Source organism: Pseudopodoces humilis, chromosome 1 (genome assembly GCF_049639895.1).
Source record: "Pseudopodoces humilis isolate 2021_Gansu_Grassland_sample_001 chromosome 1, ASM4963989v1, whole genome shotgun sequence".
NCBI lineage: Eukaryota > Metazoa > Chordata > Aves > Passeriformes > Paridae > Pseudopodoces > Pseudopodoces humilis.
In genome coordinates this window covers 103,214,908-103,231,298 of record NC_142200.1, presented here as the reverse complement: position 1 = coordinate 103,231,298, position 16,391 = coordinate 103,214,908, and the positions used below count along the sequence as shown (strand labels likewise).

At 39.0% G+C, this 16,391-nt stretch overlaps 1 protein-coding gene across 2 annotated transcripts in view; it reads right to left on the bottom strand.

Moving 5' to 3' along the window:
- The window catches only part of PDCD6IP (programmed cell death 6 interacting protein), a 30,366-nt gene extending 14,880 nt beyond the window's left edge, over positions 1 to 15,486 (bottom strand). For both annotated transcript variants that reach the window (XM_005519073.3, XM_005519074.3), the window contains exons 1-6: positions 15,196 to 15,486; positions 8,575 to 8,629; positions 6,757 to 6,826; positions 3,485 to 3,612; positions 2,762 to 2,915; positions 272 to 372 (exon numbers count right to left, since the gene is read on the bottom strand). In XM_005519073.3, the coding sequence (XP_005519130.1) occupies positions 272 to 372; positions 2,762 to 2,915; positions 3,485 to 3,612; positions 6,757 to 6,826; positions 8,575 to 8,629; positions 15,196 to 15,401 (714 nt within the window). In that variant the 5' untranslated portion in view covers positions 15,402 to 15,486. The remainder of the gene's footprint in view (positions 1 to 271; positions 373 to 2,761; positions 2,916 to 3,484; positions 3,613 to 6,756; positions 6,827 to 8,574; positions 8,630 to 15,195) is intronic.
- Positions 15,487 to 16,391: the final 905 nt, after the last annotated feature.

Sequence of the window (16,391 nt, the reverse complement as noted above, 5' to 3'; positions counted from 1 at the left end):
ATAACACCCTAACCATTTCAAATTCATATTAATGAAATGCATTACAAATACATGCACTTCATGTAATAAGATCTTACTTATTAAAAAAACCCCACACACTTTTGCCCCCTCAGTTCTTTACTGTTCTTCAAATTACAGGTTCATTTCCCTTAAAAACACCAATATGTCAGCTTGAGAAAAGATATTTTAAGTCTTTCATTTAGTGTGTTGTAAACAATAACAGTAATTCACCATAACAACATATCCTATATTATTTCCATGAGTTACTTACCTTGGGCAAAGTATCTTTATATTGACACTGTTTGTAAGCATCACCATAGTAATCTGCAGCTTGATTTGCTAATTTAGCTATGATACCATCCTTCATTTTATCTGTGGGAGGAGAAAAAACAAAGAACAACTGAGATCATCATCAGTTTTTACAACTGAACAGGTGATTAAATAATCTTTAAACAGCAATAACTGCATTTTAAGTGTACAGCTTTACATTATAGCTCAAAGGTGGGAGCCTATTCTTCTCTTGACATAGAGCAGCAGTATCCAGAATTTCTACTTCAGTCATGACACTAAAGGCTCAGTCCATTGTACAAGAAATCCATTGGCAGCTGCAAGCATTTATGCAGGATTAAGAGTGATGCTTTACCTCAAACCAATGGCAAGCTGCCAATAAAAGCCACAACAATCCTGCTCATAACTCTAGCAGCTTGCTCCCAGCCCTTCCTTGTGTCAGCACAAGCACTTGTGCAGCCATAGTTGAAGAATTTAGCTGAACTCTAGTTAGCAAAATAGGTTCTATCTTCAGCAGGATCTCTTCCTAACCCAGTTCTATGTCAGGGCTCTGAAAAATTGCAATAGAGGAGAAGGGACTGGTCCCTTCCATTGCATCACTGTTAGTTTACACCAAATATAGAAACACCGTTCCAAGACATAAATAACCACAGCTCCTCAAAGTCATATCCACTACTTCATAACAGTGCATGTGTCTATCTGCAGTGGTACCCCCTGCCTCACATCCTCATCCTGTTCCTGAAGCCAAAACCCCTAGAAGAGGAACATTCTGCAATTCTCCGTTTCCTTTTATAAAGGAGATGTGCACTACTGCAAGTAGTGCAGGCTGGAAGTTATCTCCTTTTATAAAGGAGATAAAGATAACCTCCGGCCTGCACTAGCAATGCAGCCTTCCAAGAAGGCAGGCAATCAATGCAAACACTGGCTGTCCACTCTAAAGTGCTGCCCTTAGAAACAAGTACTCCCAGACTCTGGTGACCTCACATGAGAGACAACTCAGAAAATTCCAAGTAAGGTAAATAGTCAATGCAGCAAGAAGCTTAATTTCTGTTCTGAGATCTAACTATGAAGGATTTGTGCTTGAAAAATAGTTTTTTGAAGTTAATCATGCTGTCAAACATGATTTTTCACAAAATATCTTCCCCCCTCCCCAGAGAAAAGAACATAAATCCAGCAAAATTTACAGCCTTCATAATCAGATGATTATTAATCTTACTGTCCTTTAAATACCATCAGACTTGTGGTCTTAGGAGTAATCACAAAAATCTTCAGTTCACTGGGCACATCTGGGGTTTGGATTAGCCTTGTTTTGTCTTTTTTGTGTTTTGGAAAAGAAGAAATCAAGACAGTGACAATCTACTTGTAGTGCAAAATGAGGGAAGCACTTGCTCCATTCCTGAAGGAAGCATCTCGGGCATTTGTTGTACAAACTTATTTCAAAGCAATGTCCAAACAGCCAGAGACTAAAATACTACTACCAGCATGATAAAGAACAAATATAATTTATCAACTGGCTGAAGGATGACAGTTTCTTGTCGAGATTCTCCTAAAGGCAGAAAGACTACAAGAATTTTCAAGGGTCTTCCCTGTGAAGACAAGAAACACTGCAGTTAAGACAACCCACATCTTCCTCTAAGGTATTCCAAATTATGTTAGGAGAGAACCATTTGTGGGCTATCACATTTGGCCTCCAGGTCCTTAGCTTTACTTTTAAGTATCTCTAACTTCTAGATGAACATTTTTTTCAGAACAGAGAGAAGAGCAGAAGAATAAGAAATTTTGTATAAAAGATAGTACCATTCCATGAAAATTTCTTTGAAGCGTAAGTTCTCTAATAGTTGTATTAAGATAGCTAGACTTTGAATGTGTATTTCACAATTAACCCTTAACATCTAGGAAAAGGAATTTTTGTTCTACCTGCAGAATTTCTCCTTCCGGCATCAACTGGGCATTCTAAAAGATTTGGTCAAAGAGCTCCTCAGTTAAAAGCGGGAGCAACCAAACAGAGTTTCCCTTCAACTCTTAGAAAATCTCCTTTATTTCTAGCACAGTCATTTCTTTCTAAATCCTTATGAAATCTCTACCTAGACAGATAAGGAGGGGAGTACTTGCAAAACCCCTTACGTACCATTTTTAGTACTCTCAGTTCTTCCAGAGAATGTATTTTGTTTTCAAGCAGGGAAGGGAAAAAATAAAATTCTGTAATATCATTTGTAAAGATCAAGACTAATGGCTTTGGACATAAAAAAGCACATAGGAAAACTGCACCATCAGGAGAATCTTAGACAAATTCTTAAGGGACATCTGCATTTTGTGTTTAATGGCCTGCAATGAGCATGGGGAGAATCAGAAAAAGCAAACATAAAAACTTCTGTAACAGCCTTGACAGGCTCTTAGTAACTTAGAACACTTCTAAGTTTTTGGGGAAGTTGTAACATGCACTTAAATATACAAGCCAAAAACTAAAATATACCTCTCGTTGCTTTCAAAAAAAAGACTTCTTGGGCTTGAGCCAGCATAATAAGACTGAGAGTCCCAACTGTGTCTGGAGAGATGTCCACTGTAGGTTCTCGATTCAAGGCTGACAAAACTGTGTCTTTAATGTGTTGAAAAGCACCACTAGCAAACTAAGTGAAACAAAATAATACATTATTATCCATTCTTTTCATACACATTTTCTCACTAACAAATACAATACATATAAAAATACAAAAAAAAAGTTTATTTGGTGTATGGTCTTGTTTAGCTGCTAAAAACTACTCCTTGTGACCTCTTTTTCTTGTAGTCACTTACAATGAGACATTTATCATGACAGACTATAAATAATAGTATATTGGTTACACCTAACAGCCTAAGATTTTAATGTATTCCAGAAAGAAGTAAGAGATTATTACTGTAATACTTGTGGAAACTAAAATTTATACTAGCTAAAATTATGAAATCTGAAGCTGAAGGTTTAGTTACCAACTCACTTGAGGGAAGGAGTATGGGGAACTCTATAGAATTATATCCTCCAAATCTGATTGAATATGAGACACGACCAGGTACACAGCCAATCCATCTTTACAATTAAGAGCAGGAAAATATGTACATATATATATTTTTATATATGTGTATATAGTCTTAAAATTGAGAGGTACTTGTTTGATGTTTTAAGAATACTAATTCTGAATGCAGAAGCACGGAACCCCTGTACCTGATAGTGCTTAGCTGCAGCTTTTAGTCCTTCATCGTTCTCCAGATTCTGTTCTGCTGCAATCTGGCTTGCCAGTGCTCCACAGTTGAACAAAACACAGGTCTTCTCATATCCCAAACTTGCCAGAGCTGCAAGCAAGACAGACAGTTAGCTAGACTGTTAAGAAAAACTTCAGTTCTCTAGCGTCCTTCAGATGAGGCCAACACTACTATTATCAGTAAAGGTATCAACAGTTTCAAGTGAAAACAAACATACAAAACCCCATTCTTACTTAACTTTTCAAGTTGAAGTCATCTTCATTCTGAAGCCTTTACAAAACCTAAGTTAGTACTACCATGAAATGTTTCCAAGTGAGCAACTACAGAAAGTGACAAAAGCATAAAAAGCAGTAGCATGAAAAGGTACATCAAATAATTTCAAAGTCTTTCTAACTAGAGTGCAGCTTTTTGGCTCTTGAAACATTACCAAGTCATCATCTGAAATATGAACTTGCACACATTAATCACTTTGCAATAACTGACCAATTACAAAGACTTTTACATATTCTTTTTTCTATCTATTGAAATGTAGGGAATTTGTACTTTTAAAGCTACTGCTTCAGGCTGAAAATGCTGAAAAGTATCTTCTTTATACATGTACTGAAACAGTTAATGATTTACTTAATTAAAACTTGATCTCACTAGACAGCAGTGTAGACTGCCCAGAAGCAACTCCTGCAGTACTTCATAGACCCAGAGGATGGAGCCCACACTTCTGGAACTAGAAATACCTGAACAGGAGCCATTTTGAATATTAATTGCTTTCAAAAGCAATTGTTGCCCTATGCAAGTGCTCAAAAAAAAAAAAAAAATACTTTAGATAACTTTAGATACTTTAGTTTCCTACCGGTGTCAAAAAGTGTCTAGAGAGTCCTCTTGGAGAATACAGAAGTGACAACTAGTGAATTTTCAATTTCACAAATCCAGGCATGGTTATCCTTAAAACATGAAGGTACTAAAGATGTACACGTGTTTTATTTCACTGACATCCAGCCTCCTTAAACAGCTACATATTTATCTAACACCTCTCTGAAGCTTCTATGTTTGTGTTCACTAACCTGCATTAAGTTTTCAGCAAGCAAGCCTAAATCTGACATGCATTTTTTCCATTTGTTTCCAAATGAGTTACACTGTCACAGTCACTATTTTACCTAGATAATCTCCCTTCTGTAAGTTTACTTTCCAGAATTTTTCTAAGAATAAGGTCTTGAACTCAGACAAAAGTTGTTTAGACTATGAAAAGACTAAATCACATGACAGGAAAAAAAATATGGCTTGGAAGTTTCTGAAGTGCAGAATTACTTTAGAGTGCATCTCAAGAGTGATTTACTATAGCAATACAGATTTTCCACAGACTCATATGCTTATGGCACTACCTATTAACTTAGTCAATATATTTCAGATTACATGCCATGCTGTGAACTCTGTCACTTTTCAAGCAGTCACAGTGTCTATCAGCCACCACTGTGATACAGACTTGGGATCCAGGGGAAGGTGGGAAGCAAACAGCACCACACCAATAGCCAGACCTCTGAAGTCGCATCCCTGCAATGGAAGTCGTGGAAGTTTTACGCTGAATTTCTATCTGGAAGCTCCTCTTATAAGTCAAGAGAAATTTTGCTTCCTTGATTACTGATAGCTTTGCTTTGCACTGAGAAACCTCACCACCAATTCTGATCTCCTTCTGTTAATTTCTTTCCACCAAGATCTGCTTCAGAATTTCAAAATTACCCTTATCCCATTGCTTGTTAACTAAGCATTACTCACATCTTAGTTAAAAACTTCTTTGATATTTGACAGACTGCTGCATAAATCTCTGGCCATCTACCTCACAGATTATTTAGACTAGTATATATATTAACCTGCAGACAAGCAAGCTTCATCAAGCTGCAGTAACTGATATCAAATTTATTCAAATTCTTATGGTAATCATCATTGTTATGGCTACTGAATTTCTTTTTACAATTATTACGTATCTCTGGTGATTCACAGACTATGTTTACATCATAAGGAAATATTCTGAACTTTACAATGAAACAGATTCAGTCCTCATTAAATGTTAGGCCCAAAGTAGAAAGAACAAACCAAATCCTGAGAAAACAAAAATAACAAAAAAAAAAAAAAACCACAAAAAAAAACCCCAAAAAACCAAAGCATCTTCAGAAAGACTTCCAATTATCCAGGACTTCTTAGAACAGTTGGAACAGAAAGCAAGGATCACCTGAGTACTCATAAGTATGTGGTGTACCGTTACAGATATAGTTCACACAAGCACAACTGTTAACATGTGTATTCAGAACATAGAAAACTGCCAAGACTTTCAGTAGTTGCTAGTGCAAAGCTGTATAAAGTAGGCAAAAACCTTAATAAAAATAAAACCAGAGCAAAGTTCAAACATTTTTTTTCAGGCTTTGTATGGAACTTTAAAATTGCAATGGTCATCTTGTAATGCTGACCATGATGAACACTTAGGTATAAATAGAAATATTAAAGAATGATGACACACAACTGAACCGGTCCTCACTTACTCAAAAGGATTTAGTCTTACTTCTATATTGGCAAGTGTCCCAAATCCATTTCATGACCCTGAATTTGTAGTGCAGAATTGTTCCTCTATGATTAAAACAAATAAGACTCAAACTCGTTATGTTTAGGGGAGAAAAATACCATATTTTTTCTTTCCAAGTGTTCAAATCTGTATGAGAATATTTCAAGAAAAAGTGATAGAGTAATTTTGGAGCACAGGCAAATAATTCTATGCTCTTGAACAAACTGTGGTATCAAGACTAGGTCACTGAAGCCAGCCACCATCATTCTTCTTCTGGAACAGACTCACTCACTTATAAACACACGTCATAATAATCTTACTCATTCACAACAGGAAGAGCTGCATTCCCAAAATCTACCGAATCTTCATGTTAATGTGAGCCATTTTCATTAGTATCAATTGGAGTTGTTGCCAGAAAACATCTGAGAAGCAGGCAGATGCAACTATCAGATATCACATCTATTTGTCCCTCTGGAAATCTAATAAAAATCTCAATTTTATAAAAATTCTTAGCATGGTGCTTATTTGTTCATTGTCATTGTTGAAGTGATTCATTTGTTATCAATATAACTGAATTAATTTGAAAGCTATGTTGAGAATGCTAGAAAGACTATTAATTCTACTACATAAAAATGTTCTCAAAGTTTAGTATCATTAATATTTGATTTTTTGGTACATTCACATACCCAATTTGGCAGATCCTCCAAAAAGTGATCCTTTATCAAAAGCATCTTTCCACGTAAATGTTACACAGACCTGGAAGTTGTGAAAAAGAAAGATCGTTATCTCTAAAATCAAATATAATCTTAAAATACCCCAAATTTATGTATTCAGTCCTTATATTCTAATTGCATAAAACCTTTCATTCACTTCTTGGAACATTACAAACATTCTGGAAGTTTCAAGAAATCATCAAGAAGTATTCAAAACAAAATTATGCTACATTTTTTCCACCCTGTTAGTTTGCTCAAAACATTTCAAGCAGACAAGGCAGAAATTCTCAGAATTACTTTTCAGCTCTGTTCATATTCTGAGCAACAGATAAATTTGCTTCCGAACAAGATACTCCTTTCCCAGAAAGTCTGATGGGTTGGTATAATCACAGTTTAAGGAACCCACTCAACCAGGCAGCTTCCAGTGAGCCTAATTACCCGTGTATTCAGATCTGTTGTGCAATACCAAAATCCACTCATTATTATGAGTGAATTCAATTGCAGCATTATCAGGAAATACCCTCAGGAAAGAGAATAAAGGTAGAAACAGTGCATTTTATTCATACTTCCAGCATATACTTCAGAGGCAATGCAAATACTTCATAGAATCTGCTTTCAAGTTCCACAATGTGATTCCTTATTCACTCAATCAAGGATTGTAGTAACTGGTATCAAATCAGAAAAGATGGTAAACTTCCTCAGTTTAAAGTGCCAGGGGAGAATTACTTCAGAAAGAGCAACGGTATTACTAGCAGCAGTGCTAGTACAGGGTGTTCTGGTCCCCAGCTGCATTGCTGTTTCCACTGACTACTTCCGCCCTTAGGTGGAACAGTTTACAGACATGCAGATCTTGCTAAGTCTTCCAGTTTTCCTTGTCTCAGAGTTTGTACATTACCATAGCTAAGGATTTGCTCACTGAAAACCAATGTGCAGTTCTTGGCTGCAAGCAAATGCAGCTACATGCAAAACTCATGTGAAAGTTAGAAACAGATTAAAATTACTTGTAACCTGTAAGACTGAAAGAAATTTTTCCATTTAATCATAATATTACCCCTCTAAGTATGATTTGTTGATTTGATAAAAAATATAAATACTGTCAAACTTGTAAACACATTGAAAGAAAACCCACGCCTTTTTCCAAAAAAATACAGGAGCCTACAGATCTATTCCAGTCTCCACCTGAAGAAGCCTTCAATAGGGAGAAGTTAAACTGAATTTCTCTCTAGAGACATGATTCAAAAGAAAAAAAAAAAAAAAAACAAAAAAACCCCAAACCCTAATCAACACTGTACCTATATAAAAACTATGTCATGCAGAGGCAGGAATAAAGTGATAAGCTTTTTAATGAATTATTCTGTAACTGCTGTGAAGGAAACATCAGTCCTGCTTAAAAAAAAAGATCATATTCCATCCATTTCTATAGGTTTTCCCATACAAATTATGAATTTAAAATCCTTTAGAACCCAGTAGGAAACAGACTTCTTGGAAAGCAGACTTGAAGAGGAATCAGCACAGCCCAACTCTTTCTATCCTACACTACAGTGATCACTAGCCAAAGACAAAATGTTTCTCAATCTGTAAAACAAAGGCAACTACAGCCACTAGAGGTGACACTTAAGCATAGACTGTATGTGATCACTGACTAGAAAATAAACAGAGATTAGGAAAACAAGCCTCAGAGAGATTAGATGTCATGTTCAATAAAAGTACTCCTTAGAGGATTAGGTACAGGCTTGGAAGTCACACATCACAAGTGCCATGATTCAGTAACTGATTTGGTAGTCTTCTTACCTGATTTTCAGAGAATGGAAACTTTGGTTCAATTGAACACAGCTGATCATAGTATCTACAAAAAAAAAAGAAAAAGAAAAGAAAAGGAACACACAGCCATTAGATAAATTAAATCAGTAATTTTGGTTTATTAAACTGGCATATAAAGTAGGGAGAAGGACACAAAATTCCTACACTCAAGTATGTTAAGAAGCTCATTTGTAGCAATGGAGGATTTGTAGGATGGACAACTTCTGTCTAAAGGGATTTTTACAGTAGAGGAACAAGGTCAGCAGGAGGTATTTTTTAACATAACATGGGAACCCTGTCTCAATCAGAAGTAAAAAAGCAACACAGACAAAGCTGATCCAGATATCACTACCTGATGGATGGCGGATTAGAAAAGAGTACCATGCAAAGGAGTCTCTGTATACATACAGGCAGACAATGAGTACACTGAGTCATGCCCCAAAAGTAAATTAAGTGCAGCATTTGACATGTTAAAAATGGCCATATAATAAAGGCGTTTATATATTAGCTTTTACATGTTGTTATTGATCGTTAGTGTTTAGATATTGTACAATTTTTAACTCCTTTTGGCTGCTTATTAGTGTAGCACAATCTATTAGTTTTGCACCGCACAGGTTGTAGAAATAGTGGTGTGATTAACGTATTAACTAGTGGTGTGATGAATGTATTTTATCGCAGGCTTTAGCAAAACATGAAATGTTAAAATGCTCCTATGTAACTAAGAGAATGGTGTGAGGCAATTACGCTTGTTTCTCCCATATCAGCTGACCAACCTAAGTGATAACATAACAGTGACACAGACCAGAGCACCAGAGAAGAATTACAGAACAACTCCTTATCAGGGAATAAAACAACAGGATGGAAACACAAGAAGAAATAAAATATATAGACTTAACCCACAGTACATAGAGAGAACACTGTCTTAAGCTAAGGTGTGTTTTTTCACCTATTGCAAAAAACACCCCAGCACTGGATATTTGTCCCTTTTTATCCTATTAAACTTTTAAAAAATCTAAAAAGTGAACTATGTTTTCCACATGACATAATATTAACATCCCACACTGTACTCTCCTGATCGGAACATTATAACTCAATTTCTCTGTCTTTGAAGTAGATACCACTTGCCTTGCACAGTACCAATTGTAGAGACTAATCATTGATAAAATTCTTTACTTGTAAACTCAATTTTCATTGGAATATATTTTAGTAGTCACAGTGAAAGAAACCCACAATTTTTCTGTGCCAATATTTTGTCTAGTCACAGTGGAAGATATTTAGGAAAGGATGCCAGAAAGATAATATACTGAGTACAGTACAGTCTATCACACAATCTATCCAGGCAACAGTAAGGAATTCCGAGTTTTCCTGAGTGATGCCCTACACCTGCACCATTTGTTAAACATGACAGGCTGGATGCAGAACAGGAAAACTTTAAACTGCTAGGAACACGTAACATGTGAAGCCTGTTCCCTATACTCTTCCTGTAGCGCTGGCCACACAAGTATATGCTCAACAGTATACTGGTCAAATTATTTAATATAGAATTTCTAGTCCCAATATATAAAACACATTGCAGTAATGGCTTTCACAGTCTGTGAAACAGGACTAACATTGTTCCCCGTTCCTTGCACTACTAAATACTGAGCACAACAGATACAGACAGAAGATGTACATACAACACCTCTGTTGTACAGACTATAAATGTTTGGTTAAAAATACCAAGAAGAATTTTCAAAATCACAGACATGTAAACAGTATTAGTGTATTCTTCAGTTAACTGTATCTGCCAATGCATATCAGACTACAGGTTTCTGACTTCAATTGAGCCACAGCAATTTAAGATACAATATAGCAAGCCATATAAAAAACTACAATAACCTGCAACAGCAACAGGTCTTCCACCAATAACTGCATTGAAAGAAATTGCTTGTAAGGTTAAAAAAAAAGTCTGCAAATATCTACTGTGATGGCAAATTAATCAAGATTAAACAACTTAGCAACTTTGTGAAAGGTATAGTTAAAAATAATAACTAGCCCTGAAGATCACTGCAACCTATATATTTAAATATACTTCCTCCATTGCCTTCATCTGGTCTCAACACACTTGCTTTCACGTAGTATCACAAAGAAAGGGAGACTTTGCATGCTCTCTCCTCTTGACTCAATTTAATTTGTTAACCAAAAGCCGCCACTAAAGCCAAGCTGTCTTCCCACATTCCACGATTACACTGTCCTCATCTGCCATGTGGATGAAGTAAAGGAGCAAAGCTTGTCAAATGTCCTTGTGAAGCTGGGTGTGCCCAAGCCTTGGCTCCCTACAGACAGACTATTCTTTGTGTCAACATAACCACAGACAAAATAAGCCAGAGAGGTGTATACTCCTCCTAAATAGGGCTTTTTGTTTGGTTGGTTTTAAACAAGTTCAGAATTTAAGTTACTGTTTTCTTTACTATTTTAAGCATGTGATGTTATTTTTTCTTATTAGAGAACTTGAAATTCTACTCAAGATTTAAGAGTTCTTTAAAACTCTGCAGACGAAAAAAATCCCAGAACATAACCATGTAAAGTTTTTCAGTTTTATAAATATAAGTGGTATAAATATAAAAGTATGCATAAAACTAAACATATAAAAATGGTAAATGAAGATGTTACCACAGAACAGCACAAAACTATCAGTATAAAACCAGAAAGTAACTGCAGAAGGAAAAGCCACAGTGGATGCACAAGTCAGTTACACACAAAAGATGACAGTAAATACAAATGTGTAATTTAAAATCCAATTTACAGTAATTTGAACTATCAAGATACAGAGAACACAGGGCACAACACAGACGAGTGTTCTGTTTGGCTATACCAGTAAGGAACTACAACTGCAGCAGTCTAAGTGGGGGCACATGTCAGCAACACAGCTCTAGTGCTCAAAATACAGCACTCTCTCATCAAAACTGGCATTAGACACTCCTAAATGCTAGTAAAAAACAGCCAACAAATGAGTAGGAAGTCAAGGTTTAAATTAGAAATTAACTATAATATATGTATTGCATTAAACTCGAAAACTGTACCTCCTCCCAAGAATCATAAAGAAATATCTCCCTCAAAAGATAATCAAAAAGACCAAAGATCTGTCTTTGCTCTTCAAGATAAGAACCAGAGTCCTGAATTCACAGCTGGAAACTACAACTGCAACCTCCAGCCCTAAGAGAATTTGAGCATTCAAAATAAAACCATGCATACCACCCCCCACACTTCTTTTTTCTGATTTTCTTTTTTAAAAACAACTGCAGGAGTTGTTAGCAGAATTAAACAAATTAAACTTGCACCAATATTCCATGTCTCCAGAAAAAGGAAATTAAGTCCAGGCTATCTTTAATACTGGAGGAAACAAGGAATCCCTTGAAGCTGTAATTATTCTCAGAACTACAAAAAAGAAAAACACTACTAAATCAAATCTGCTATGACAGAATTTAAGGGGAAACATATGTACCAAGCTCACCTACATCACCTTCAGAGCACTCTGATTCTCACAAAACAAAGAAAGCTTGGAAGCAGGCTGAGGTCTTTCCCAGTCAGCCAGTGAAAAGGGGTACCGTCTATCTCAAAGGCTTCTCCAAGAGAATCATTTGCATTCAGCAGTTGAACAACAGTACACCACACACTTTCAAGCTTTACTGGTCAATGCTTGTCTAGGGAAATGTGGCTGCAACCAAGTTCATTTCTTCCATAAAAGAAAAAAAAAAGTCTGTAGAGACTACTCAGCAAAACAAGGCTTCTAGAAATTACAAAACCATGGGCAAATCCTAGATTAGTTAGCAGAAGACTAAGCCCTCGTTTCTTAACAGTTAAATGGTCTACAATGCTCTACTAGGCATTACGGTCTATAAAAAGCCACAAGGAAGTAAAACTATGCAAAAGGTAGCCATGTTCTAATTAGTTGTTCTAACCTTACTTCACCCACAGAGTTTTAAACTCCAGCTTCCATGAAATTAAACATTAAGACTGAGTATTGTTCTTAAATACCAACAGGAAAACACTGGAAGTTGGAGAGGCAATGAGATTTTCAAAGGAAACACAAGGCAAACGCAAGGCACCTGTGTATCTCAGCTGGCTACTTCGAACTTCTGTGCAGACAGTTAAAAATAACTGTGCCTTAGAGAAAAATTAAGAGAATATACGTCAGGATAGTCTTACAGAGTAAGAGCAAACTTATTTTCTAGCAACTGTAACAAACATAAATGGTCAGACATGAACCAAACATTCATAACTTGTTAGAAATAAAGGAACACATCTTATTGTTTTATCTTCTCTAACTTAATTCAGACCTTCATTTTATTTCACTTCTACTATATAAGGAGCAAATATTCTCAAACAATACAATTAAAAATGCAGATGTTTTAAGAGAGTAACTTCTGCATGTGAGGGATAGCACTTCATATTTACATCAGTTCAGAGCCACATTCAACAGCTCCAGTCTACTGGGCAAGCATCTGGGCCAGCTAAATTCATCTGCTGATCACTGGCCACCAGCAGAGAGAACAGATCACTGCACATGGAATTGACTCAAAGCTGGTAATGATGCAATTGCAAGTGGTTTCCCTTGATTACTCAGAGGGAAAACCTAAGGTTGCATACTATGGATAAATTCATTTACTAATCTGCTGGCTCTAAAAGAGGGAGGTCCTGCTCAGCCTCTTGGCTTTCTGCAACACTACTTTTATTTATTTTGCACCAGCTCTGATGTTCATCTGACCCTCCACTGAACTCATTCAAGTTGCTCAGAATGCCATGCATACATTGTGCCTTCCAGAAAAGGTGTAAGGATCAGAACTGAAAAGTGGGCTGCCTTCTTTTAGAGCTGCAGAGCAACTCTTAGGGAGAAATCGCACAATGTGGCTGGACCACACAGATTTCAGACAGATACTAACAACAAACCTGACTGGCACCTTCAGAAAAGGAAGCTCAATTCCAGCATGCAAGGGAACATAATAGTATGCTTTTCAATTTGGCTAGCTAAGTTCCTCTTTCAGTTCACAGATGCTCACAATTTCCCTGACCTTCAAAGGCATAAACACAACTACCTTCAAAAGCATACACAGCAGTAGACAGAAATAGAACAGGGAACTACAAAGCTACTGTAAAACACAATCAGCAGAATCAGAGCTTTTACAACCCAAATACTCAGTGAAGGGTTGATAAGCTCAAAAATCATCAGTAACTTACTTCACAAGACTTGCCTTCTTTTTAACAAGGCACTTGTTAGGCGCATTTTGAACGTCCCCAGAGATGGAGACTCCATGTCCTCCCTGGACAGCCTGTTCCCATGCTCTGTCACCTTCAACATAAACAATTTCTTCCTCTTGTTGAGGTATAACTTCTTCTGTTTTAACTTATGGCCATTGCTCCTCATCATGTCTCTGGGCACCACTAAGAAGGGACCAGCACCACCCTCTTTAAACTTGCCTTTGAGGTATTTATTGGCACTAATACAATCCTTTCTAGTCTCCTCCAGATTAAACAGGCACAGCTCCTCGTAAGAGAGATACTCCACACCCCTAATCATCTTCGTGGCCATCTTCTGGACCCTATCCAGTAGCTCCTTCTCTTTCTTCTCAATACTGCAATCCCTCAGTGTTTTAGAGAGATAGGACAACGGAGCTGTAAGTCCTAATGCAGGCTTTATGCACATCACCAGATAGAAGACACAGATGGACCTTCTGCTCATCTAACCTATGGTAACTCCAGCATCACAGAGACTACATTAAACTTTCTGATAGAAAACTGTGTTAAGCAGAAAAAAAGAAAGGATGTGACTTTGCAAATACATTAAGAAGATGCTAAATATAGAAAACAAAAGGAAATCATGCCAGTAACAAAATACAAAAACAAATCCACACACAGAGCTGAAAAGGAAGTGAAAAGAAAGCTTTAATAGCAAAAGGTAACACTGAAAACAAAGAAACAGCAACCCTCTATGGAATACAAAACTGTCTGTCATGGGTACAAATGGGAAGAGAGGAAATTTACATTCGGAGAAACTTCTTACTGTGAGGGAGGTGAGGCACTGGCAAAGGGACTTGCCCAGGGAGGTTGTGGATGCCCCAACCCTGACAGTGTTAAAGGCCAAGCTGGATAAGGTCTTGAGCAACCTGGTCTAGGGGGAGGTGTCCTTGCCTATGCCGGGGGCGGGGGGGGTTTTTAATGTTGGGACTAGATCTTTAAGCTTTCTTCCAAACCCTCAACGCTCTGTGACTTTACAATTTCCACCTACATCCGAGAGCTACTGGCATGACACAAACACTGGAAAGGGGATGTTGATGGGGACAAGGCCTCCCCCTCCCTGCGCTGCCATCATGTGACGCCCCACGACACCCGGGCGGCGCGGCGACGGCCGGGGTCCCCGGGATGCTGCAGGACACCCGAGAGCCGGGGCGCCTGCATCCCACAGGCCGCCGGAGCCGGCCCGGCAGCCTCGGCAGGAGAGGCCGCCCACACCTGGGCCCGCCCGCACCTGGCTCCGGCTCCGCCACGCCCAGGGCCCGGAGCTGCCGCCGGGGCCCCGCGGGGCATCAGGGCTGTGGGAGACAGAGGAGAATGGAGGGGGTGGGGGGCCTCTACCTGAGGAGGGTCTCCAACGCGCTCTCATGCTTGTCGAGCGGGCGGCCGAGCGCGCTCTTGCGGAGCCTGCTGAGCTCCTCGGCGGCGCGGCAGTGCTCGGCCTGCGCCTCGGCGCCCGGGTAGCTCTGCTGAATGAACTTGCACAGCGGCTTGGCCAGGTCCACCTCCGAGGCCTTCTTCAGCTGCACCGAGATGAAGTTCGTCATGGCCGCCACCGGGCGGGCAGAGCCGCCGCCGCCGCTCACTCGCCGCAGCCTCGGGCTCCCCTTCCCGGTCCGCCGCCGCCGCCGCCGCGCTTCCGGGAGCGCCGCGCACGCGCGCGCCCTGTCCCGCCTGCCGCGCCACTCTCCCGGCACCGCCCCCGGGAGCGGCGCCGGGGGAAGAGGCTCCTGAGGGGGGAGGCTCCTGAGGGGGGAGCCCCCAGCCGTGATCGGCGTGAACCGATGGACCTGTGATCCTCGAAAGGCGGGCTTACCGGTCATCAAAAGTTTAGGCTGTTTACACATATTAACAAACGAAGGCATCAGCGTTTACTGGTTCTAAATTAAGTAACTTTCATATTAATTAGTACTCAACTTCCTATTTGCTTGTTATATGTGTCTCTTGCGGTGCTAATGAATCCGCAGGAGCAGTTCTTCCCTCCGTTTGAGTCTGGGGGTCTGCTGAGTTTGAGACTGAAGTCTGCCGGCTTCAGTCGTGGTGGTTCTTGTCCAGACAGACCCTCTTGGGATTATCTTCTCTTATTCTCAAAACGAAAGATTATCCAAATGTGCAAACGGATGGAATGAGAGCATCCTTAGATGATCATCTAAGATGATCCTTAGAGAGATCATCTAGTTCAATCCTCCTGCCAAGGCAGGGTCACCTAGAACAGGTGACACAGAAACGTGTCCAGGTGGGTTTGGAATGTCTTGAGACAAGAGAGGGAGGCTCCATGACCTCCCTGGGCAGCCTGATCCAGTGCTCTGCCACCTTCAATATGAAGTTCTTCCTTCTGTTGATGTGAAACTTCTTGTGTTTTAGTTTATGGCAATTGCTCCTCACCCTGTTACTGGGCTCCACCAAAAAGAGTTTGGCACCATATGATGCTCACAGTGCAATTACTTAGTCACACCTGTCCAGCTACAGCTACTGATTAACAACCAAAAAAAGGAAAAAAAAAATTAATTCAATCCTCAATTCAGACCTTGAGGGAC